This window comes from Nestor notabilis, unplaced genomic scaffold (assembly GCF_000696875.1).
Source record: "Nestor notabilis isolate BGI_N333 unplaced genomic scaffold, ASM69687v1 scaffold1939, whole genome shotgun sequence".
Taxonomy (NCBI): Eukaryota; Metazoa; Chordata; class Aves; order Psittaciformes; family Psittacidae; genus Nestor; species Nestor notabilis.
In genome coordinates this window covers 31,630-58,204 of record NW_009942135.1, presented here as the reverse complement: position 1 = coordinate 58,204, position 26,575 = coordinate 31,630, and the positions used below count along the sequence as shown (strand labels likewise).

General features: G+C 40.5%; 1 protein-coding gene across 2 annotated transcripts; it reads left to right on the top strand.

The window, feature by feature from the left end:
* Positions 1 to 238: 238 nt before the first annotated feature.
* On the top strand, positions 239 to 23,904 carry GDAP2 (ganglioside induced differentiation associated protein 2). Of its 2 annotated transcripts, XM_010021236.1 has the most exons (14): positions 239 to 486; positions 2,017 to 2,156; positions 6,295 to 6,448; positions 7,947 to 8,035; positions 10,227 to 10,303; positions 11,379 to 11,538; positions 12,923 to 12,928; positions 13,253 to 13,403; positions 14,242 to 14,318; positions 15,730 to 15,806; positions 16,359 to 16,498; positions 17,056 to 17,110; positions 22,144 to 22,287; positions 23,156 to 23,904. In XM_010021236.1, exons 1-14 carry the CDS (start codon positions 311 to 313, stop codon positions 23,201 to 23,203), a joined length of 1,494 nt encoding a protein of 497 aa, XP_010019538.1. In that variant the 5' UTR covers positions 239 to 310; the 3' UTR covers positions 23,204 to 23,904. The 2 variants fall into 2 exon arrangements, with proteins under 2 accessions (XP_010019538.1, XP_010019539.1); XM_010021237.1 differs by lacking the exon at positions 12,923 to 12,928.
* Positions 23,905 to 26,575: the final 2,671 nt, after the last annotated feature.

The window sequence follows — 26,575 nt, the reverse complement described above, 5'->3', positions numbered from 1 at the left end:
CAATTGATTAGAGAATGTGTTTTCATCTTGCACTATTGGAAAAGGTTTGTCTTACTGCAAGTATTTGCATTGCCTTTTTGAGAACAGATAACAAACCAGAGAGGGAGCAGTTGGGTGGGAAAACTGTTTTTGTATTCTGGTAGCTGTAATTGCACTGCAGCCTTGGGAAAGGTCTGGCTCCACAGAAATTACGTTTAGTGAACAGTTTGGTGACCTGGTTTGATTTTCTTCCTTTAAAGCACCTGGAAGACTCCAGTGAGAATTGGAGTGTGAAAAGTTAGCAGAGGAAAGGAGTTACTGTTTCCCTTCCATGGATCCCTTGGGTGCTCCTTCCCAGTTTGTGGATGTTGACAGTCTGCCAGGCTGGACTGATGCCTATGAGGCTAAGCAGCTGGACTCTTACCAAAATCCTGTTGAAAAAGCTCAAGTTGATATTAGGTCACCTTTTCCATGCAGGAAAGACATCAATGAGAAAATAATTTTATGGTAAGTTCCATGTGACTCTGGTGTGTTTGCCATCATTTCTCCGTTATTGCAGGATCTGTTTAACAATCACTGGTATAGAATAAGGCCTTTAAACCTTCTTTTCTTGAATCAAGCATTACAGATTTGGGAAGAAAATAATCTTTTTGTTCACTGTAAATCTACAAGTCTGAGATTTTGCTCCATGATGGGTTATAAATTGCATGTTCATAGGCATTCCTTGATGCAGCAGACAGGAACTATACTTACTGCTGACATACTGTAGGATTAATCTCAAAACATAATTGTGCATTTTGATACCATTTTTTTAACCTTTTTAAAAATATTCTTGCTGTCTGATAGCTTTTTTGGCTTTATTCTGCTTTCGGTTTTTCCGGGTTAGATCAGTCCCTTTCTTACATGTGGTTCTTGTGGCTTGCTTTACACTTCACCACCTCCCCCCCTATTGTGTGTTCTGTTTCCATGTTTTTCTGCCAAAATCTATTGATAAAGTACAGTGTGCAGAGGTGAACTTACTCCATCAGTTTTTCTTTCCTGTAACTCAGGTACTTGAACCTGCTCTGTAGATGAGCAACTTTCTGTTAATCAGTGTGAAGAGAGAAGGATTTCTCAGGGGGACAGATTCAGGAATCAGCCTGAACCCATTTCTGGTTAATACATGCCAAGAAATGGGATTGCTCATGGATTTCCTGGACCTGATTAAGTAAAGAGAGAAATAAAAGGTTAAATATCTCTTATGACTTGCCCTTAAGTGTAATAAATGTGTGCAGTTTCATTAGTTATTTGAATCTCTCCCTGTGCATGGGAATCTTTATTTCCCTTCCTGTGCTCTTTGATCCAAAAATCCCTCACGGCTGCTGCTGTGACAGAAAGCAGGTCAGAGTTCTGCTACTCCATTGTCTCTTACGCATCTCTGCTTTGTTTATCTTCTGCATGTCTGATCCTTGAACAGCAGAATGAACATAATCAAATTGCAAGGTCACAATTTTGGAACAAAAGCAGTGAAAACTTGCCTAGCTGCAGTGTCACTCTAGATCCTCAGTGGTCTGAGGAAGAACCAGGAGCTCTGGTGCCCTCCATAGTGTGTATGCAAACTGAAGAAAGTACATGGAAAAAATTGTTGATGTTTTGAAAGCTACATATCACAAGGACTGTCCTCTCCAAGTGTGAATACTTGGGTTTTTTTGGAACATATTACACTCCATCAGTTTAACATGCTGCTTTGCATATTCTGCTAACTAAACTGCCTTACATACCGCAAAAACTCTGGTTTTTTCTACATACATAAATAAGTTCCTATTGATTCTGTGAGGTTTTAGGGAAATGGCTGGTTTCATGCAGTATTCATTAGTTAGAGGCAAAGGATGATTCTGCCTGGTGAGCATGTTGGGGTCTTCTGCACTCTGTAGGCACTGGAGTATTGTTAATGCTTTTCCTTTAACTTGGCATACCCTTGCTTGTCAGCACTTATTTAAGTATATCCTGCTTAATCTTACATTTAGCCTGCAATAAACTGTTCCCTTATTTCCTCAGGAAAGGCGATGTAGCATTGTTGAACTGCACAGCCATAGTAAATACTAGTAATGAATCTCTCACTGATAAAAATCCAGTATCTGAAAGTATATTCATGCATGCTGGGCCTGACCTAAGGGATGAACTCCAGAAGCTCAAAGGTAAGTGAAGACCTTTGTATTGTATTGAATCCATTGTCCTTGCGTAGTACAAAGCATCAGGATTTGGGCATAAACTGAAATCAAGTTATAGTGCTTTTTCCTCCCTCCCTCCCACCCAGTATCTGGTATTAATGTGAAGTAAATGGAGGAAACACATTCCAGTCTAGTCTCTTCTCTTTTTGCTATTCAGGTTGCAGATCCTTGAAAGTGTGTGACAGATATTCAAGTTACTTGGCCATTACTTTGTGCTACAGTTATTCCCACTTTCATCTGAAGCCACTTTGAGTAGGTAGCTTATCAAAGCTTTCGCTCAAGGCACCAGTCTTGTACATTCTTTTGCTCTTATCCTGTTCAGTGTGTATACACTGTGGAAGACAGGAACTGAAGTTCACCACTGAAGAAATTAAGTAGGTTCTATTAATACACTGTGTGTCCTCTTTCAGGATATTAATGTACACACACAGTCTCTCAGGAAACTATAACAATAGATGAATTGATAAAACACTGCATGTCTAAATAAAGTCTTAGTGACTACTTAAAATGTTCAGTTTATTTGCATCTTCTGCACAACAAACTACTTTATTAGAAAGTTACAAGACCATCCCTAATGGAAGGCAATTCTGGAAATGGATGAGGTTTGTTTGACCTGGTTTCTTTATTAACAGAGTTTATGGCTGATACTGAGATTTACAAATACTCAGTTTTATCCCCAGTGCCTGTAGATAAAGAGTTTCTTTATTTGTGTGTGAGGAACAAAATGTTTAGAGTTATCCAAGGTCATACAGAAGTCTAATTTGGCTTGCAGACAGAAACTCAGGTTTCTTGTAACTAGAATTAGTTAGAAGTAGTTATTAGTTATCAGCTCAGGTACTGAGCTGAATTTTGAGACCCAACTGATGCCTGAATAGTACTCACTTTTTTGGGTAACAGCCCTAACCTTACCATGTAGTAACAAAACTGATAGAAAAGCAATAATATTTCTAATACAAACTCTCAGTAGGTTAAACTACAATTGAATAGACATTCTCTGGTTTTTATAAAAATTGTGTTTTGCTGATTTAGCTTGCTTTTTGTGACTAACCTGGAAGTAAAACAAGAAGAAAAAGTAACCATTTCATAGGGGAGGGAAAAGTCAGTTTGTCCTTTGGGTGGAAACAACTGTTAAAATACAGCAGGTGTTATAGAATAGTTAGGACCCTGCTATGTATGCCAGAACTCTTCTAAAATAAACTTGGGTCTCTTGTGTGCTCCGTGAGGTAGAAAGAGCGGGACAGCATTTCAAAGCATCCTTAAAAGTTGAGATCTGTCAACTCCGAATGCAGTTATTTGTGAAAGTTGGCTTAGCTTCCTAAATTTTTACCATGCTGAGTTATATGTATCTTTGCATCCTTCACCCTTGTGAAGGCACTGAACTCTTCTCTCTGTAATGCATTCTGCAGGTTCATGACTCCCTATACATGACAACTTCATTTTAATCCTGTGACAAGATTTTTTGGAAATCAGTTCTGTGACACTCCACTGGCGTGTTGAGTGAGGGAGGAGAGACAGGCTGGGTTACAGCTTTGGCTTTTGTATACCCTAAATGTGTTTGTCACGGTAGTGGAAGTGGAAGGCAACTTAGTTAAGAAATTAGTTTGATTCTTTTGTCACCTCTACCTCCTTTTTGCACTATTTCCCATTTAACCATGAACTTTTTTTCATAGGAGAATGTTTTTGTTGAAGAAGTGGAAATGTATGGTCTTTACTCTAAAGCTAAAAGTGGGTACACCCAGTGAAATGGGTGCAATGGTGATTTTCAGCTAGCGCTCTCCTGCTTTATTGCTACTGCTTGATATATATTCATGTTTCATAGACTCCAAGAAAAATCATGGTATCAAGTGTGTGATGTGCTGACCTTTCAAAGGCCTGTGCTTTCTTTAAGGCTCAGCTAACCTGTGCATTCCTGGGAACAGTATGTAGTTTTGATTAACGCAGAAATACTCCAGCCAAGGGGCCAGGCTTGCAAATGAAGTGCTATTGATATATGCTTGCCCATCAACACATACTTCTTGCGGTCAAATAAAGACCTTCTGTTACAGCAATGCACAGTAGTCTTCCAACTCTAGTGAGACTTTTTTCCATTGCACACTTTATGTAGGAGTTTCAGACTTTCCATTTTAAACTTGGAGAGAAGCCATTCTAATGTTTGAAATCTCATCAGATAAAAAAGATCTTGACTTTGTTGCCAGTTTTGCCACTGACCTTGACCTGTGCAGCTTGTCCTACTAGCTCACCTCACCCTGTATCTTAAAAGAGAAATAATACTTACTGCTCATTTTAGTTTTACAAATTTTGTAGAGATGTCCAGGCAGAAGGCATTGGGATATACCAAGTGTATGTAAGTCTAATTAGAGAATACTGGTGGTACATCTGGTTGTCTGAATTTATTAGTTTCCCTACTGAATTCACAACTCTACCTCAGTCAGACTTGCTTCATTCTTTTTCACAAGTCAGTTTTTCCAGCGGGCCTTTGCTTGCTCTTTCAAGTTATGTGACTTGGATGGACTGCAGATGATGTATTAAGTATTTAAGCTTTAGATTCTACTTTTAGCTTTTACTTTTACTTTTACTTATTTAGTTGCTCCCTTGAGCTGATGTATCTTGGAGGATGTGCGGAAGAGTATTCTTAGTTTTAGTATGCTGTTATATTCCTTCTGATTAACCCAGAAGGTGGAGGTGTATAGCAGCCAACAACATGATTTATTGGATCAAAAAGTTTACAAGATGTTGGGTTAAAAGCAGCATGTTATTGCCATTAAGAAGTCATGCTTAAATTTTTGAGTAAGAGATTTTCAACCTGGAATGTCTCTTGCCATAAAATACACTTTCATATGCACACTGATAGCCTCCCTGAGTACCACGAGGAACAGAGTGGAGTGAGGGAGGTGAACACTCCTGTTCAGTGGGCAGCTTCATGATTGATTTAAGCCAAGCTACTGCAGTGCCGCTGCCAGAAAGGTGGTAACAGCCACTTGTTCACATGTCATTCCTTTTCATGGACACTAGCACATTAACCTATAAGATCAGGTTAAAAGCTAATCCAGTGAAAATATTAGTTTTCGTATCAGAAACTGAAGTGCAGCTGTACAAGCAGAAGGCAGATGGTAGAAAATACTTGTCTTTGAAGGTAGGGAGAGACTAGAAGTACTTCTTCAGCTGTCCAGAACTGAAGTGGACTAGATTTGGGTGAAGAAGGAGAGAGTTAGTAGGCTTTTCTTGCCAGGTGCCAAATTAAAAACAGACTTCAAACACAGTAGCTGTTCCTGGATTTTTCATTATCAGAAATGTATTGACACACTGAAGGGAGTAGAGAGGCCTATGGATGTCATCAAGGGTTCTGACAAACAGATTTCCCTTGTGAAAAATAACAGGAGTTAAGTGTGAATAACTTTCAGGGGATAGCCAAAGAGCAGTCAAAACCACATGCAGTAAATGATCCTGGAGTATGTAACTGGAGGGTGCTGCAAAGGGAACAATTAAATGTGTTGCTTGAACTTCCTTGCCTGGAGACTAGTCTGTCAAGAAAGTATGATCTCCATGCAAATCATTCTTCTGCCTTGTGGACATGAAGAAACTTGCAAAACAAAGCAAGCTACCTTGTTCTGGGAGTGTAGGTGGAACAAGTGCTTCATCTATTAGTGTATTAGTAGCTTTGCAAACAGCTGATGGGTTTGATTGAGGAGACTTTTAGTCCTTTTATCCAAAAAGCAGTCTCCCCAAACCAAGGGCTTATGGCTGGTTGTATAGCATATTTGTGCACCAGTTCTCTGCACATTGTTGAATCATCTCTCCCTTTGGCTCTGTAGGTAGCATAGTAAGTACTGCAATGAAGACAGCATTTCTAGCAATTTCTGGTTTGTCCGTATATGCACAGTTTTAAAATTGAGAGGAATGAGCACAGCTCTCACCACCTCAACCTGACTAGGTGATACTAAGCAGCTGATACAAGACAGAATGCTGTCCTTAATATTTGATGTCTAAAACACTGACTTCAATATGAGAAGTGTTGTCATCCAACTCTGGAGGAAGTCAAAGGCTTGAATGCTTCTAGCTTTCTTATCATGATGTTGGCATTTATCCTTGTGTTTATTTGTTTCAGGGTGCAGGACAGGCGAGGCTAAACTCACCAAAGGCTTTAATTTGGCTGCACGTTTTATCATTCACACAGTGGGACCCAAATACAAAAGCCGGTATCGCACAGCAGCCGAGAGCTCCCTATACAGCTGCTACCGGAATGTCCTGCAGCTTGCCAAGTAAGCACACAACAACTTCCAGGAGGGTTTGCACATCTATTCTAGTTCCTCAGGTCTGCACAGAGGCTAAATGTCTGTGAATGTCTTCTCATATATACTGGATTTGGTTAAGGACGTGAACTTTAGTGGCTTAATGGTATACTTCATGCCATTTGTTAAAATGTGCAGAGAGGTCTGAGCTGGTTCAGGTCCTGAAACAGTGTAGCTAGAGCTGTGTAGCAGTCAGTTACTCTGTGGAGAGGCAGTACTGGTAAGTGCTTTGGGTTTCATGCTGTGAAAAACTTTAAATGAGCTTTCTCAAGCAGCACCTTCATATGTCTCTGCACCCCATGGACATACCCACAGGCAGGTCTGACTGCTGTATCAGTTCATATATTTGGCCTTTCTGCCTCTGTTCAACAGCCATCTAAAACTGAGTCGGGGTGCAAGTTTCTTTCTAAATCCATGGTTCCTGAGGATTTTAGTTTTTCCTCTTTCATCTGTGGTATTTTGTACTTCCTCTTAGCTAACGGGTCTTTTTCTTTCTGTTTATCTGTGCTCTTTCCTGTATTGTGGTCTTTTCCTGTGACAGTTGCTGTAATGGTAGCAGTTACAAAAAATACCTGAACAAGAGCAGTGTCAGAAAACATACTTAATTTCTTAAGGTTGGGAAGACCAGTTCTTTCAAATCTACCCCATGTGTTACAGTACAGTAGTAATAATTTCATAATCAAGATTACAGCTAAGGTTTCTACTATGTGCCAGTTCTGTTCTGCCTCAGAAGTAACAAGCAAAGTCAGGCCTGGACTGAAACATGTTAAAAATGATCTAAAGTTTCTAATAGTTCTGCTTACTGAATTCTTTTGGTTGATCTATTCTCTAGAGTAAATTCTGTTGCTTGTGAAATTGTTCACCAACTCTGAGCTTGCTCAAACTCCTCTGATGAGTGTTAGTAACGCCTCTGATTTATTCTTCTGGTGGAAGCATCTTACTGATCTTAAAGTATGTGTTCCCTCCATGCCAATGATTGTCTAATCACACCTTATATTGAGTAAGCCCCCTTGGACTGTGTCCAGACATTTAACAAAACAAGTGGTAGGTCAGGTGGAAGAATGCGAGAATGTTTGCAATAAAGAGCACCTTTTCCCCTCCTCTTCCTCACTGCCACTTCTATGCAGGAAGGAAAGTGTTTTGGAAAGGATTGCAGGGAGCTTGAGGGAAGAACTTCCATTCAGGTTATGGAAAACTGCAGGAACAATGTAGCTGAGGTAGAAGGAGAAATCTGAATACAAACACAAGAGGAAACAGTGTGGAATCATTAATGCTTCCCTCCTCCTCTACTTAAAGATGTAAGCATCTTGCCAGGGAAAAATCCTGCAAAAACCTGAAAGAGGATTACTACTGCTGCAAAGAGGCAACAGAGGATAAAAAGAGCTGGTGTTAGCTACTGTACCACAGGACATGTTTTCTCATGTGCCTTTCTATTCATTTGTTTGTTGTTTTTTTTTCTGGATTTCAGGGAACAGGCAATGTGCTCCATAGGATTCTGTGTCATTAACTCTCTGAAAAGATGCTACCCCTTGGAGGATGCAACCCACATAGCTCTGCGTAAGTTTGTTGGAAAGCAGTGCAAACTGGATGGCAGTATTCAGCATATCACTTCCCTCTGACAGGTTGCTGTTGATATGGGGAAACCCTGTTTTTAGGGGGCTAGAGTTTGTTAGAGGCTGTATGAAAGAAAAGGCCTTCCAAGGTTGATCAGGAAATGGAGGATAAAAACAAATAATCCTTTCTCAGAGATGTCATCAGTAAATATCCATGGGAATCTGTGCACTCATAGTTTTCAATATATTAATTAATAACCTGGAAAAGATGCCTTCACATGCAAAATGATGAGCTAACCCTACAGAGCAGAATCTTGAGATTATAATAGTTCCATGAACGCAACAGCTCACTGGAGTTCAAAACAGCAAGCTGAGTTAGATACAGCAAAATTAAGAATGTTAGGCTATAAATCTGTGTTTTGTTCTCCTTTTAAAGCTGCATATTCAGAAAGAATATAGCAGAAGTAGAAGTTGAGGAGGTCAACAGGAATAGGGAAAGGTAAGAAATAGCTAAGTAAGCTGAATTCTTTTTCAGGCTGGAATACACTGAACATGAAGGGAGTGTAATAGATGTCTATGAACTCATGAGTGTCATGGAAATGGTGAATAGGAATCAGCTGTCTCCCAAAATAAGAATGTTCAAACAATGCTAGCATGAATCAGGTTCAGAACAAACAAGGGGAAGTTGTTCTTATGCTTGCAGTATTTGTTTTATGGAACTTCTTACCAAAAAGCATTTTATAAGTTAAAGGTTCTCAGATTTGCTTTCAAGAGGAAACTATATTAAATAAAAAAATGAAGGCTGCTAAAAACAAGTCAGAAAATTTCCTAGGCTGGAAATAGTTATAGGAAAGAGAAGAAATTATATATTTGCCTCATTCTTACTTTCCCCTTTTATCTTTTGACTTTTTCTGTTGGCCTGCTCCTGTCTACTTTCCACCACCACCACCCAGTCCCTGGACCTTCCTGCATGGTACACCTGCACAATAGGGAAGTTGTTGCACATGGAAGGAGTGGGTTTTCCTCTTGCTCTGCAAGCTGACTGGAGAAATCTTTCCTACCCTCTGTTTGACAGAGGTGCTGATACTGGAGAAACAGCCTGTTGTTTTCTCTGCTATCTGCCTATTGAGTGAGACATCTGAAAACATCTGCTCACATAGGTTCAGAACACTGTTTGCTCTGGAACTGCACAGCTACGTTTGTTCTGTAAAGTAATGTTGCAGGTCAACCCGATTACACATAAATTTCTGCACAGGAAGTATTTGGAAATGGCTGCTTCTTTTTTTTTTTTTTTTTTTTTCTTCTCTCCTTTTTTTTTCTTCTGCTGCTGTTTCTTGAAGAACTCACACTAATGTATTCTCTGTAGAGTAGGCTTCTTTATTGCTCTCTTTTGGTGTCTCTGTAGGGCTATATAGTACTTGATAAATTACTGCCAGACCAACCTATTTGTTTAGACACTTTTCTCCCTTGGCAGTCTGACAGGAAAGCACTTGAAAATCCTGATGTGTCAAGATTATTGCAGCTCAAGGACCTCATCTGTACAAGGATATGCCTGACTGGGAGCTTGGTTACAAAACCTTTTTTCCCCTCAGCTGCAAATGGTTAGGAACTTGACTGCATCGCTGGTTTATGCCAAAGCTTTGACAGAGTTCCAGAAAAGTAATAGACTCTCTCAACTCTCTCGTGATTTACAAATATAATTTTTAGATGCCTCTTGGGCATAGCTGACCCTGAGATTTTGTGTTGCTGAACGACTTGTACCAGCTTCTCCTGTAGCTTGCTTATAATCTTGCTTTCCTGGTAACTTAGGGCACGAGGACTTGTTCTAGGAATGTCTGGGTTTGGCAATTTGCACAGGACTCTGTAAAGGATGGACTTGGCTTGATTTTGCAGAGCCATGGAATCACATTCCACAAACTATGGAATACCTAGTAAGCTAAAATCAGGGAGACGACTTCTCTTTTTGTACCCATCACTAAAGTGAGGAGTAGGAGAGAGTAGAGATGGAACTTCCAATATGACAAACAGCCCATTTGTGTGTTAAACTACTACTTAATCCACACTTGCATACAGCCTCTGGAGCTGTTTTGTATGAGAGCAATGTGTCTCTGTTCTGCACTCTGACTTCCTTGCTTGTAGTCATGTGTGTAAATTTCTCCTGTTTTGTTAACTACATTTAATCTTCTTCCTTGCAGGCACAGTTAGAAGGTTCCTGGAAATTCATGGAGAGACTCTGGAGAAGGTGGTGTTTGCGGTCTCTGAGCTTGAAGAGGTATCTCCTCGATGTTCGTTCCACCAAAATTCATGGGCATGTTTGATCTTCTCTGCAGCAGTATTAACTCCTGCATTGTAGAGCTGGATTTGGATTTCTCCTTCAGATTACATAGGCTTTTGATCCCACAGAGTCCTTCTGCCTCCTGCTAGCATAGCATCTTTCCCAGTACTGCTTATGCTCTTTCAGCAGTCACTATGGTCACGTTCAAAATCTTTCCACTTCTGGCTTTCATGTTCCTAAGCCATGAACAGGAACCAATACTAGAGGTTATAGCAATGCAGTTGTGCTGGATGGCATCAGCCAGCCAGAAAGGAAATTCCTCATACAAGACTTCCTCCTTACACAATGCTGCTTCCCTTGTGCTTGTAAAGGGCCAGTTTGGCATGCCCACAGATCACCTACAAATATCTTGCTGGCTTGTTGAAATAACAAGCTGGACATTGAATGATCTGTGTTCAGACAAATGCCAGCAGTTTGAATATTGACTTTTCTTGTATCTTGGACTTGCTAATGGCAGTTCCTGAGCAGGATACCCACACTATTGCTTAGGTCCTATGGCATCTGAATGAGGAAAATAACTGATTTGTTGGGGGTTCTAAAACTGCTAATCAGTTGGAGAGAACACACAAATTACTACATTCTTAGTAGAGCTTTCCACTATTTTCCTCCATGTGGGGAGAGTTTCATTTGGTGGGTGGTGGCTTTTTCTTTTTCCCCACCAGATCACTAAACGTAATCTCTGTAGTGGTGCACTTTAATATAAGCAGCCTTCACTGAAGTGTGTCAGGCATTCATGTTGCAACTTCGTTACAAAGCTAAAGTATCTGCAATCTATCTGAGTTCATGCAGGTTAAAGTAGTGTCCTCTCAAGGTCATTTGCTACTGCAGCCAAAGAAAAAAGTTAACCTTTGGCAAAGTTATCTGCCTTTATTGTCAGGTAACAACCCAAGATAAGCCATTGAGGGAAGAGGTACTTTGCCAGCAGACTGCTGAGAAGACCCCTCAGCAGTTGTTACTTAACTGAAGAGCAAGGATGCGTGATGGACCCTTCACGCATTTTTCTTATTTGTAGGCCACTTACCAGAAGTTGCTGCCTCTGTATTTTCCAAGATCATTGGAAGAAGAGATACAATCCTTGCCTTACCTCCCTGCAGATATTGGCAATGCAGAAGGGGAGCCTGTAGTACCAGAGCGGCAGATCAGGATTACTGAAAAGCCAGGTGTTCCGGATGGTGAGTTCTTAACTGAACATTGGAATAAGTATCTCTGTGTGAAAATCAATGAAAAACTGGGAAAGGCACATAGGAAGCAGAGAGATGTTTTCCTACTTCAACTCACCTCACCTAAGACAGGCTGTAATGAAGACAGTTGTCAAGCTGTCTCGTTGGTTTCATGTGTTTCACAGCAGTAACTTCTGCTTTCTGCCTTGGTGTGTAGAGTGATGTGGTTATAGGATGTATTCGAGCTTTCTTGGGGAGTGTCTGGACAGTTAATTTTTCATTCCCTTTGCAAATTTTCTCCAAGATGATTAGGACTTTTGCAGGATTTTTTTGCAGAATCTTGTTCAGCCCCTAGCTTATAAAGGTGTTACTATTAATGGTCTAGCTTTTATATTAGCGAAGTGTTGCTTATATATTAGCAAATGTTGTCTCAAATGCTAAGATTCTGTTGAATATGCATCATATTCATGTGCATCAAACTAGTAGATGCTCAATGAAAACTAGCAGAAGCTCCCTAAAAGCTAGAACTAGATCAACCCAAAGATCAGTTTTTGAGAAATGGCTGTCAAAACTCAGTGAAAGAAGCCTGCAAAGAGATTGCCAAAGAAGTCTGTTTGTAAAGAGGTTGCCTAGACATCAGGGTTGAGGAGATGAGATATGTCTGGGAAAACAATATAAATGGGCATAGTTGGCACACTCTGCCTTATTTATTAAGCAGTGCTGTCAGAGTTCTTCACTTCTTCAGAAGTCTGAAACCTTCAGCAGCAAATAACTTGGAATGGCTTTCAAAGGTTTTCTACTTTTGCATGGCTGGTTGGGATAAGGCTGAATATGCAATGAGGATCAGACAATTTTCCTGTTCGGTTTGATACCTGATGTAGCTACTCGTGCTCATCGGACTCCAATAACACACACACCCCCATCCAAAATGCTGTTTAGAATGGTATTTGCAGCTGTGGCTGATCACACTTAGGCATTCAACCACTAGCTAATTATTTGTGAAATTACTGATTTTGCATCTGTAGGAGTGAATGGTATAGCAGAATCCTGCACTTTTGTCCCATTGCTAATATAGCATGTCACACTAAAAGTGGGGAACTTGGTTCCCATCCCGATTGCCTGGAGGTAGCACTGGAAACCTTAGCCAATATTCCTTGATAGCATCAAGTTCAGTGGAGCATTCTGGTATTGTAACCGGCAAGTGAGCCTGTACTCTTGTATTTCATCACACAATCATGTTGTAAACAATACTATAAAAATATCTAAATGCAGTTCACTGCCAGCTCTACAGCAGTGTCAATGGTACAAAAAGTGAGCCCTTTCTAAAGTACAGCTTCTAAGCTGAATGCAGCATCTGTCCCTTTGCACACTTATTTTTCCTGCTGTGACAAGTGAGATAACTGTAAAGCCCAAGTCACTCCCTCCAGGTGTTGTTTTTCAAGAGAGTTTACCATTATCTCTTTGTTACAGGCTGATGACTTAAGACTTGCCCAGTTAGTTTCCAGGCAAACCAACATGTTCAGAGAGTCTGTAGTTATCAGTCACATGCTATAATCTGTCAACGGTAGTGGTGTGATACCAGGCCTACATCATGGTACATCGGGGGGTTTTATGGCTTGTAGCATGAGGACTAGGTTGGCTCACTGAGGTATACAGCATTTCAGCAGCAGCATTGCTGTCTTGTACACAGCTTGAACATTTTACACTGCCTTTGTTTCTACTGCAGATGCTTCAGATGAAGAGGGTCTGGAGGCAGATTTGTCTTTCATTGGTTCCCATGCTTTTGCCCGTATGGAGGGAGATGTTGATAAACAGAGACGCCTCATCCTTCAGGGACAGTTGTCAGAGGCAGCACTGCAAAAACAGCACCAGAGGAAGTGAGAATTTCCTTGTCCGTGTGAATGTTGTATGCTAGTTACCTGTTCAGAGAACCAACCTTTATGATGATTTTGTTATCTGTAAAGCCTAATATTCTAGCACGGAAATACAGATAAAGCCTGGTGTCATCCTGGATCGCTGTGGTAGCCTCTTTGGCCTGAAGGGAGAAGGAAAGGAGCAGTAGAAGGAAAATGGAAACTAATGATGAATCCCCGGGCGTACCCAGTGCGTCCGACCAGCTGCCTTATTTCTTTGCCACAAGATGTCACTGTTCTGTTACTGCTTTTTCTAGTGGGGTCACCTGCTTTCAATGCTGCCCACTTGCTCCTGAGGCCCTGGGCAGATAGCAAAACATTTTTCGTCAATCTTTCAAAACAAAAAGATAAATAAATTCTGAGGCTTCTATTCCCCCCACTCCAGCTAATCCTAACGTGCATGATCACTTTCTCAGAAGCCAGTTCCATGCTGGAGTCCCGTTGAGGCATAGTGCTTGGCTTGTTTTGTCAGATGAGGCACTAAGTCGTTCACCATTCAAAGGGTGGCGAGGTGGAAAGTCCGTATGTGACAGTGGTTGCTTCATACTTGTATTTGACTTCTAGACTCTTTAAAGATTAATTTTTCCTATTTTTTTTAAACACTGACATATTTGAATGGAAGAAAAAACTCAGATCTTTTCAGTCCAAATGCCATGCCACTATAGTTACTAGTTGGTGCATATTCATGCCCTAGTGAAAATCACTAGGTATGTAACTAAGACTAAAATCCTGAAACCTCTTCAGGCTTATAATGCTAATCCAAAGAGGGATTAGATCTGACCAGGTGTTTTTAACTTCCTAGTTATAATCGCTGGCTGTGTCAGGCAAGAGCTGAAGACCTCTCTGATATTGCTTCTCTTAAAGCCTTGTACCAGACAGGTAAGTTCAGGGTACCGGTAACTGATGTGCGTTATCTTAAAGTAAAAATCTAATATTTGCTTTGGACATGAGTATGTAATAAGTCATGTTATTAAACTGGAAACCTGGCCAAGAGCTAGGCACCATCTCTGCAGTAAAGCAGGAATTCTTTCTTGATTGGCTTTGAAAGTCAGTTTGTGGTTAAACTCCCAAACTGCTCTGCTCTAACAATCTGAAGATATATGCATATCCTGAATTATCTGTAGCTTGAGATATAAATCAGTACTGTTAGATTAAGACAACACATAAGGTGCTCTGTATGAGATAATTCAGACCAAAAGAACTATTTCCACCCTTTCACTACAAAGAAATGAATTTTGCTTTCAGATGATCAGTGTAGTGAATAAGCAATTAACAAAGCAACTTTTAAGAGAGCTTCCAGAACAAAACGGCTTGCTTTATTTCCCTCAAGTTAGGTATGTGTTGTTCTCCTCTGTATGTGTTTCCTAGTACTAATGGACGAGTACCATGGGCAGCACATCTTGCAATCTTGAGTTCAGTAGATGGGGAAATTAGGGAGAGATCCAGCAATCCGGTGGAGAGTTCAATGGAAGAAAATAGCTGTGAGGTCCTTGCAGCCTGGGAAGCAGAGATGGGGAACCTGTACTCTTCAGGTTGCTTTTACTCTTTAGGTAGCAGCATACTCAAACATAAAAACTTGCTGTAGTCCCAGCAGCTTATTGTTGCATTTTGCACCATGACAGGAAGAAACAGGCCTGTAGTCAGGCTCTTGAAAGCATAGCTGTGCTTCTGCAAAGAAAGTCAGCACTTTGGCTGATCCCTTCAGCCTCCTGAAAATCTAGGTGCTTGATCTTTGTGCAAGTATCAAGGCTGTGTAATACCTTCTACTCAGTAGCTGCAATTTTAAATCCTTCTGTATGCCTTAGACAAGGCTCTGTGGGCTGCAGGAGGTTCATAAGGTGTGCTCTGGGAATCTGTGTGTTAGATTTCAGAGCTTGGCTTCTTGGAAGAAGTTTGCTTTGGTGGTAGAACTGCAAGTGAAGGGCAGGGTATTTGTATTTTGTTGTTGAGGGGGTGGTTGGTTGGTTGCTGTTTTGGTTTTGATGATTTCTTTAATAAAAAACATGTTAGTTGTTAATACTTGAGATTTAGGTAAATATGGGATACACAAGCAACATAGAATATCAGTCCTTAAGTTTCCCAGATGTGATGCACTCTTTTTGGGTCGGAATAGCTACTGGTATAGTAAGAACAGTAACTCTAAGCATATTTCCTCTGTTGTTAAGATGGAAAACAGATACATTGCAAAAAATCAGAGCTGGGAGTGGTTCTCACTGCTTTGAAAGGGACCAACTTCTAAACTTCTCTCAGCCATGCCAGGTTTTGGGACATATTTTTCTTTCTTTTGTAGGTGTTGATAACTGTGGCCGCACAGTGATGGTGGTGGTTGGAAGGAATATCCCAGTAACATTGATAGACATGGAGAAGGTAAGACTTTGGGAAACTACAGTTCTGTAGGTTGAATATGAATGTTCAGGATTTAAGAGTCTGATTATAAGAGTAATTCAGTGTTAATACTAGAAACTTCATCTGTAGAAGACTTTAAAGACTAAATAGAAACTAATCTTATAGGCAGATGAAAATGTATTCCCTTATAAAGCTTTGTGTGTGGTGGGGTGGCCTCTTTCAAGGAGGAACTGGACTATTTTTAGAAAAACAGGGCTACCATAGACTCCTTTTTTTGTCTCAAGAAAATGCTTGTGCTGCTTTTATAACTGCTCAGACATGAAGAATGTCAGATTAGTTTTTCATGGAAACAGCAATTCATCTTCATCTGTGAGGTGAGGTAGACAAGAGACATCTAAGTTATTACAGTCAAGTTAAAGACTTGGCATATTCCCTCGCTTTTGTAGCTGAAGCATAATGTCACCCAGCCTCATGATTCCTGTTTTGTGAATGAATTAAAGAAAGCATATTGAGATTTAATGTAACTGTGAAAGAGTTCTTTGCAAATAAAAAATTCTTTTCTTTCTGTCTCAGGCTCTTCTGTATTTCATCCACGTCATGGATCATATTGCAGTGAAGGAATATGTCCTGGTGTACTTCCACACACTGACAAATGATTACAATCAACTAGACTCTAATTTCTTGAAGAAACTCTATGATGTTGTTGATGCCAAGTGAGTGTCCGTAGGAAAAGAACCCTTTCTGGTCTTCCGCTGTGCTGTGCGAATGTTTGTATCTGGTTTCCCATTTATTTCTGAGAGAGTTTTGCTGGGACAAAGACCTAAATAAGTAACAAAAGTAAGAGAAAGGAAGACAAGTTTTCTTTCCTTCTCAAAACATAAATCTGTTAAACCAGGAAGTTCTGTCTTCTGCAGTCTCCCTTTTGGAGGTTTTAAAGAGGCATACTGGGTGTATTGTTTGTGTGTCTATGCAGAGGTGGAGCTTTTGGAGCCTGGCTTTAAGTGTGTTGCTAGTTGTGAGGGAAGAGGCTTGGGTAACATTGGCAATCATCATTTGCCCATAACTTTCACTGTGCACATAAAAGACTGCATGCTATGATGTTGATCTGAAAAAATAATCATTCTGCTTTTTGCTTTGTTTCTTTCTTTACATTTACTTTTCCAGTATCTGCCCTTATAAGCAAAACAATCTATGTTTTGCCAGTTGGGCTGTGTAAGTGTGCTTCTAATTAGAAGTCACTTTTAAAGATGCTTTTCTTTCTCTAAACTAGGTACAAGAGGAACTTGAAGGCATTGTATTTTGTCCACCCAACATTTCGTTCAAAGGTGAGGTAAACAGTACAAAAGAAAAGTATATTTTGGGTGTTGGTGGAGTAGTATGTAAACCCTTAGTATGAGGAACATGGAGGGTATATAGAAGACTTCCAAAATCTTCTGGATCCACAGTCATACCTTCAAATTCGTCCCCATCTTTGATCTAGCTGTAGGCTTCCAATCTTAGTAAACCACAGTGTGGCGCAGCTGTCTCTGCCCTGCCTTTGTTTTGTGTGTGTTCTTAACAGAAAGAGGTGGAAGCTTTGGATCTTGTTTCTTTCAAAGAGAAACTTTTTGTCCTTTTTTAGGCCAAAACCTCTGGGAATTCTGTTTTGCGGAGTTCACTTCCTGGACGTTTCATCTTTTCTTTCTCCATAAGGGGTATTGCATGTGTGCTGCATATCACTTAAGAGCTGCCCTGCTAAGAGCAGAGGGCAATGTGTCAACCAGCAATGAGATTAATCAGGATTAGAGTGCAGAGTAGCAAAGAAAGATGGGAAGAATGCCTTTGTGATAGGTGTAGAACAATCCTGTTAAGCTTTAAGGAGATGAAAAACTGAACTCCTCAAGCAGTAAAGTACTACCCTTGTCAACAATCTGTGTGGGACAGCAGAAGATGGAGCTCGCATCCTTCTGTACTTTATACATGCTACTCATATTGCAACAGTAGGAATACTTCAGATGCACTAAGTATCAGCAGCAGCCCTTGCTAAAACTCTTCTTCATCCTATTAATGCAGTTAGAGATGTGATCTTCCGCGTTCAGATCAGCTGAACCTCAGTGTTTGTTCTGCTTTTTGCTGACGTTGATCAAATTTGAGAAAATTACACGCCTAGGAAAAAAACCATCTGTTTGCACATGTTCAGCAAGAATTTCTTTCCTCATTTCTAGAGAGTCCTTTCTTTGCTTGTGCACAACTGGAACACTATGAGACTTAGAGCTTCCTTGTTTTCATGTAGATGAGGCTGAGGCTTCCCAACAGCATACCTTCCAGTTTCTATTAATTATTCCCACAGGGTACAGATCTGAGGTCTTAGTACTAGAATTAGATATACCAGCTCTGATGCTGCTTAAAATGTAGGAGCTGTCATAGAACATTACTAAGGTCATGGAGTTGAGTGGAAAAGCTGAAGCTAGGAAGTCCAAGCGTTTCAGATTCTCAGCAGCACTTTATCCCTCTCTTCTCTTACCATACGTTTTTATTTGATGAGAAATGTGTTTTGTTTTGTGGGGGGTTTGGTGATGTTTTCTGTTGTTGTTGGAGGATGAGAACTTACGTTCACTAGTCCGTTGCCATGTTCTTGTCCCTTTGGGAACTGCAGTGGGGCTTGACAGGTCTGTGGGGCAAGCAGATAGTTGGTGGGAAGCAGGGAGGGTGAGAAATGCATTTCTCAACTAGCTGGAAATGGATTTTGTTTCTATCCTCTTCTAGCAGCACAGCTGGAGGCAAAAGAACATGTGTGTCCATGTTTTTCTGCCAAGCCTTTTCTCTAGCTGAAGGGCAAGTGGGATTGTTGCTGGCTGTTGTGGAGACTGTCAGCTTTATGAAACATGATAGGCAATATGGAGCAGAAAGTCTTGGTGAAGAAGGTGGCTGCTAAGGTGATTTTTCTCTCCCCTTCTTTTTTGACTATTGCAGGGCTGTTGTCCCCATGGAATATTGCTAGTTCAGAAGCCTCAAATATCCTCAAATAAAAAACAAAACAAAACCACCAAAAAAACCCAAAAAACAACAAACGTTTGGCACATTCATCTTCCTATTTGGAGCATTCTCTGGGAAAATACCCCATGTCTCTAATTCAGGAGGATGCTGGAGGGGGACTCTTCATCAGGGGCTGTAGTGATAGGACAAGGGTTGATGGGTTTAAACTTAAACAGGCGAAGTTCAGGTTAGATATAGGAAGAAGTTCTTTACTGTGAGGGTGATGAGGCACTGGCACAGGGTGCCCAGAGAAGTGGTAAATGCTCCATCCCTGGCAGTGTTTAAGGCCAGGTTGGACAGAGCCTTGAGTGACATGGTCTAGTGTGAGGCATCCCTGCCCATGACAGGGACTGGATGATCTTAAAGTCCTTTCCAAATGAAACCATTCTATGATTAGGAAGGCTTGTGCATTCATGCAGCTTGATAACACATCACCCTTGTGTATATATCTCATGTATATCAGATATTCTTAAATATCTGATAAAAACTGTCTATTTTACAGCAGTATTGAGTCCTCACACAGTGGATGGCTGCCATCTCTTTGAGTCACTTTGCTTATTTCTCAGCTAAAAGGGATCAAGAGGCTTTTAATCATGTCTCTTGGAAACTCATGTTCCTAGAAAACAAGCATAATTCTCGATGTACTTTCTGGTTCCAACCATGATTCTTTGGCTTTTGGATATGAAACTGTTTTATTGTGTGTATTCAGAGGATAATTCCCTGTCTCAAATTCATTGGTCTTGGTACACAGGGAGGGGGGGTTTAGCCGTTACCCTGAAACACTGAGTAGCTGAAGCAGAGTGTGTCACTGCACAATCCATTTTTGTACACTGTTCCTGCATTCCCATGCTTTGATGTGATTGTACCTGTGATCTTTGAAGAGCTTGATTCTCTTGTGCTGCTGAAATGTAATCTAGTAATGAAATCACAGCATAGGCAACAGCAGGTTTTTAGGCTGACAGCAACTCTTAACACTTCACCACCAGGCCTTAGATTAAGATACCCTTGAAGTGCTATCACAGGTTCCTTCATGCTCTTCATGTCAATGTACTTCTGCTTGTTGTTTCTGTAGCTGCTGATACATAAATAAAGAGCTTTTGGGGACATTTTTATGTGAATCCTCTCAGTCGCCCTCTTCTAAGAGCTCTCCAAACAAAGCTTTTCAGAGCCTGCATTCTGAGTGGAAGCATCAGTTGCTGGATCTGAAACAATATCACCCAGAGAAATTGTTTTCATAAACTTAGTAACTTAGCTGCGAATCAAGAATGTTTCAAAACTGAAACATACCTGAATACTCAAATTCCATATTCATAATCTTTGTATTTATCAAGAATAATCATTGTGTTGTTTTCCTGTAACAGTCATAAAAGCAGTTTCTGCAGATTTGATACCAATATAAAGGTTGTCACAAATCAATTGTGGCTTTTTTTACACAGGATCCTTCCAATTGTAATAAAATTTCCCAGATTTTATTAAGCTACTCTTTGGGGTATGACTCTTAAGAGATTGGTGGTGCAGTTTATCTGTGTCGTGATGGGGTTTTTTGAGGGAAAGACGTCTGCTGCTTGAACCCTGTGGTTTTCCAGCTTGGCAGAGTGACTCTGATAACCTTTTATTCAGATTCACAACTGCAGGACAAGAAAAATATGGGAAAAATTCAGCAGATGCTTAGATTTTTAACTTTGACTGCTCTGCTATAACTTACTCTTCTTTCAGTGCATTAACAGGGATTTGGTTTAATTCCAAGTTCTGTGTCCTCTTACGAGTAAGGAAATAGCTGCTCTCATATTACTGTTTCCATAACCTGTGATTATTGAGAATGGAGAAAATAGCAAAATTCTCTAGATAATTCCCTCCCTTTGTGTTACTGGGTAAGATGTGTCAAACCCCAGTGGCTCATATACTGGGGGGGGAGAATCGCTTTTCCTGCTAACAGTTTTAATGATGGCTACAACGGTATTCCCTATTAGGATTTTATACATCAAAAATCCACAGCGATGTTTAGTGATTGTCGTTCGTGATACACCTTGGAGTGCATGCTACTTTGATTGAGAGAGTATTTTTCACTCTACTGTATTTTTCACAGTATTAAATTGTTGCCCAGTGTCACTCATAAGAGGTCTTCTTATATATGTGGATGCCATTAATAATATGTCTCCCTGCTTTCTGCTAATATAAATCTAATTCTGCCCTTAAAATAATGAACAAGGTGTATTGGAGATCCTAAATGTTCTGTCCTATTCTTTACCTTCTTTTCTCCTTATTGTTGTTCCTTTCTCATGAAAATACCCTGTTTTGAGGAGGCAGCATAGTTATTCCAGTCCAGGTTTTAGACATCAACCTTTTCTTTAAACACAGTGTTCAGGCAGATCATTTTTATTGACCTAATGTTTTAGCTTACTTGAAAATCCCACTTTTCTTCAAGGCTTCTCTTGTGGTGTTGCTTCTTTTTTTTTGTTAACTTAATACTGCAGTCAAAGTACAACTACTAAGCTTGACCATTCAGTGGTTGTTTGGAAGGGACTTCTAGAGGCCATCTGGTCCAGCTCCCGCCTCAAGCAGGGTCAGCAGATGGACCTTATGAGTAGATGCTAATAGGAGCATTTGTGACCTGTAGAACAGTGTTTTTTGTTTTCCTTCAGCCTACCAGGAAAAGACTAGATAAGAAATAAAAAAAAAGTAATATAATGCTTAACTTGTGCAGTCAATCTGAACCAGGAATATTTAATAACTAGTAGAAGTATCAATGGTGTCTTACTGGCCCTTGTAAAACAAAAATTCCTTGTCCCATTTACATCCAAAAGAGACAAAAGTGTGAATACTTAAAAGGAAAATGTTGTAGAATAAGTTGATAAGCCTTTGAGAAGAAATGTGGTAAAACAGAAGGATACACTCACTCAGCCAGCCCAAAACAGAAAGATTTCAAGAGGACATTTGAACAGCTAAAAATCTCTGGTTTTCTCTCCCTTGAATTGCCTTTTCTATGAAATCTGAAGGCAAAAGGTTGAAAACGCTGCTGTCAGATAGGTCATATTCTGAGCTGGCTAAACTGGAAGTGAAAACATTCCACTATATTATTTTTTTTGAAACCAAGCAGCAGCATAGATGTCACTTTTGTACAGTAGAAAGGGACTTTAAACTGTCAGCTGGGGAGGGGAGCATGGAGTCAGAAAACATTAGCTCTGCAGTGCTTACTAGCTGTCACTGGTGTGTGCTTCCTGACCTTGTTTTGTTATTGTCATGATATTAGTTTTTCATGCCTCTGACAATGGAGTATTACGTTGAATTTAAAGGTTTTGAAACAGCACCATCTTAATTTGGTTTTGTTGGGTCTTATTTTCAGGTCTCAGCATGGTTTTTCACAACCTTTACAGTCTCAGGTCTAAAGGACAAAATCCACTATGTGGAAAGCCTTCAGCAGTTATTCACAGCCATACCCCCAGAACAGATAGATCTCCCTCCCTTCGTCCTCGAGTATGATGCCAGGGTAAGTGATTGCATGTGACAAGCATGAGTCTTTGCTCCTAAGTGTAGTGCTTCTTGTGCTCTCCTGTGCTTCTCCCATTTTGCTCTGCCAGAGCTTTAAAGGGCATGAATTCCACATCTTAAGAATGGGGAGAAGAAAGGGAGGGTTCCTGGAGACTCAGGTTGTTCTTCTGTGAGTAACTATTTTGTTTCTTTATTTCTTTTCTACAACGGTCCAAGTAGAGGGCTTGGCTAAGAAGCAGACTTTTTTCCAATAGAGCAGTCTCGTATGTGCATAAGGACAGGCTACTTTCATTCAGTCAAGAACTGTAAAGTAACACACTAAGAGCCTGTGGGCAAGATAAAATTTGTGTTGTATACTTGTTATATGCCTTACTCTGGCTGAAAAGAAAAATAAATACTATCTGTGTTTTACCTTCCCTCTTCTACATTATCAACAAGCACTCTTCCCTTCTCCATCCCAGGTCCCTAACCAAATGGTGAAATTAATATGGCTTTCATAGGCCAGATGATTCTGAAGAAGATGTGCTGTAACTACAAAGAGGTAGCCAGAGCTGTGTGTCTGCATAAGCAATTTTTTTCTTGAGTGACTGGCTATGCTAGCATTCATGGCTTCCTTGCATCACAGCTTTGGTTTAATGGCAAAACTTTAACTTGCACTTTTTGCTTTAAACAGAGGCAAACCCAAGGCCTATTTTTTCCTCAGCACCAGCACAGTCCTCTCTCTGGGGTGAATTGCAGCAGTCACTATACTTGTGGAAGACGAAGTCAGGAGTACCTCTTTATTTCTGCCTCTGTCTCACCATCTATTGTACCAAGGTGTACTGGAGAAGACTTTTGCTCAACTGCTGCTTTTGTTCTCATTGCAGGAAAATGGGCCTTACTATTCTTCTTATCCTCCATCCCCTGACTTGTGATCTGCAGTCCTGCGATGCTGCTGGTTTCCCATGGATCCAATGACCTGATGCCTGCCAAAACCTGTGCATTTGCCCATGTACAGAATTCAGAGAGAGGGTTTTCCTCCCCCAGCTCTGGTATTTTTTTACTGATGAGATATTTTCAAGCACTCAAGCAATCAGAGAACTTTATGCCACTGTGAACTGTACAACTATTTCAAATATATTTATCCAATGGAAAAGTTGATTTAAAGATCACTAGATGCATTTTATTTTGGTGTTTTTTTGAAGCTGTTACATTTATTCCTGAACAGACTTTCTCTTTTCTGGGACATTCGTTGAAAGTACTTGATCATGCTTTAACTATTACCATTTTCCAGCTCCATTTGTAGTACCCATTTCTGGCTGGTCTGTATGAATATTGCACAGTACCAGCCTGACACATTGCTCATTATATAGTCTCTGTGTTTCACATCTGATTACTTTCCCTTTCTGTTAGTGCTGATTACTTCAGTCTTGACCCAGCAAAACTATCTGGAATTGGGAATGCCATGTCTACAGGCTGAACAAAACGCTACAGCCAAACCAGGATTACTGCAAGACTTAGTACCATAAATGCTAGGTGAGCTAGGAGCCTTGACTAAGTCCCTGTCAGTTTTCATTGGATGATGTGTCATGTCCGGATGCCACTACCCTCCCAGTAAGAATAAAATTGAAAGGCATTTGCGGTTGCTTTTCTTTAACTGTAGTTGTTTATGTTCTCTTTTGACATAGCCAGAAGGGTATGTATGATAAATGAATGCCATCTGCCTGACTCCAGTGCCAACCTCTGATGGCAGAGATTGCTTCTTAAAGATACCAGTGCCCTTTTTATTTCCTCTTACACTGACACTCACTGATTTTTGACAGGTATGATACAGGCAAGAGCTCAGCCATACAATATAAGTTCCAGTACATATGGAACTGGAGGTGAAAAGTTTTTCAGCCTGCCAATACAAAGCTAAAAGAGGAAGGAGAATGCTCCCTTATAAAACATGATCAGGGATGGCAGTCCCAAATACAGAAGGATAGAATCCCTGGTAAAGAGAATGTCACAACAGTACTGAATATGAAAATGATGGTACAACTGTCATAGTTTCATTCTAGCTACTTTCCTGCCCTGACTTGTATCTACTACCCTCTCTTTACCAAACTTCAGTTTTCCTCCTTCTGCTACTTCTGCAGTAACTTAGAAGGTGGTTATTCAGGCCCATTAAGTTGATTAGAAATAGATATCTCCAGTTTAGAGATACTGTAAATTGTTGGGATAAACAAGAAAAAAAAAATCCTGTCTTGGTCACTTAACTGCATGTCAGAGTTTGGGCTTTGCAGTGAAAGAAGAGCCACACAGTTTCCTTTCTTTCCTTGCCTTGGCCTCCTGGCTTAATGTTGAGTTTATACTCCACAGATCCTCAGCATGTTGGTGTGTCAGTTACAGATTAAGATAATCCCTTGGCTGGGGTTTAACAGTCATGCATACACAACATGTAAAAAGCAAGCAGTTTCGCTTTTTAAGTGTACCCTGGGATCCTTACGTGATTCTATTGTCAGATCCAAGGTGCTGCCAAAAGCTGGAAACTAGCACAATGGAAAACCATCTTGGTGTTAATGCTTGGGAGCGTTGCACCTTATGGTCAGTTCAGATGTGTTGTTCTTTTCAGCACTTTTCTTGGTGGGTTTTAAGAAGAAAATGGCAGCAGTCTACACAGAGCAGCTACCACATGTCCCTACCTACTGTATTCACTGTTTGCAGCTGCCCTTGTCTAGTGACTTTTATAGCCAGCAATGAGTTTTCCATGCTTCTCCAACAATTTGTGTAGCTTTCCACCCCCATTAACCATCTGCTGTTTTTCGCACCCATGGCATTTTCAGTGGGGCTGTTGCAGAACAGCCAGTGTGCACTTCAGAGGCAGATTAAAGGTGATTCAGAGCATAATGTGAAAACTGAACTCTTCACAGCCTAGGTGGGTTCTGTCCCTTTAACTCACAGATGGCTCAGAGTCATAAAACCTAAACGGTTCTTCTTAGGACTCAGTCTGCACGTTTTTCAAACCCTAGTCCAGTCATTTTAAGAAATGACTTGGCTCAGTGAAGTGTGAATGTACCTCCAGAGCATATGCAAAGCAAAAAAGAGATTTTGGCACTGAGCATCTTATTGTGTGTGTATTTTTCCCTTGAAAGACTTTGCTTTAAATAGTGGGGTGGTTTTTTTACCCAAGCCTCGCAAATCTCAGCAGCAAGACAGACCACATTGTGCTGCAGAGATCCTGTGTTTTCCAGTGAGGCAAAAGTTGTGGCAATTTACCAATTCATGGTTTCTTTTAATGGAGACTTTTAAATGTAATGTGGCAATGGGGGAGAAAAAAAAAATCATTGAAATGCTCAAGACATTCACTGCTATTAAAGTGTTTAGGTTTTTAATTCTAGTATGCCAAAAAATTGCATTAAGCCAGCTGAGCTGCACTTGGTTTAGGCTGAGATAAACGCTGGTATGCCCTAGCTAAGAGTGGATACACTGATTTCTTCTTGAAGAGGCCAGAGAGGCAGTTTGTGTATGTCACAACTCTGTGCATTTTAACACCCCTAAGCCAGTGCAGTCACTGCAGAATTAAAAGTTCCAATGAAGGTTTTATTGCCTTGCTTAAAGTTATTTCACACCATCTGTAGGCTCAAAAGGGGAGCATTAATTAGGGAATTAATTAATTTCCATAAGGAAATGTATAAACATCATCATGAGTGGTATTACCAGCACAATGCCATATGGGATGTTGACAATAGAGTGTGTTGTCAGTAAAACTGCGATGTGGTGCTTAGGCACTACACAGCCACACCTCTTCAGAAAGCATCCTGTTCTCCCTTGCTGACACTGCAGTTGGGGCTGACCATGAGCAGGTGCCTCACTCAAAGTGTCTTGGTTTACCTATTGTCATGTGCCCAAGCAGAGTTTGAAGCAGTTGCCAAGGCACTGGAAGGTAAAGTATCTGGTGGCTGCTTCTCCTGGTGTGTTTTGTGCTTGTTTCTTAACTGGAGTTGGGAGTAGGAAGTGGCAAAAAGTTGTGGGCAAAGTCAGAACATCAGCTTTCTACAGGCCATTGAGCCTGTAGAATGTGTCATGTATGCTGGAAGCTGAGCTGCTCTTTTCCTGTGGTCCCTTGCTTACAAGATCTCAGGATGAAGACGGAGCTGCTGCATTTCTCTGGCTTCTTCTCTAACCCAGCAGCAGCCTAAAACTACTTTTTTTTAGGATTTTTCTTATTGCATATGCCTCTGTTGCCTCAGCTTTGCAACAAATGAGGCCTTTCCACTGGAGTGTCCCTGAGCACTTATGTGACTGTAGTGCTGCAAAAGATTAGC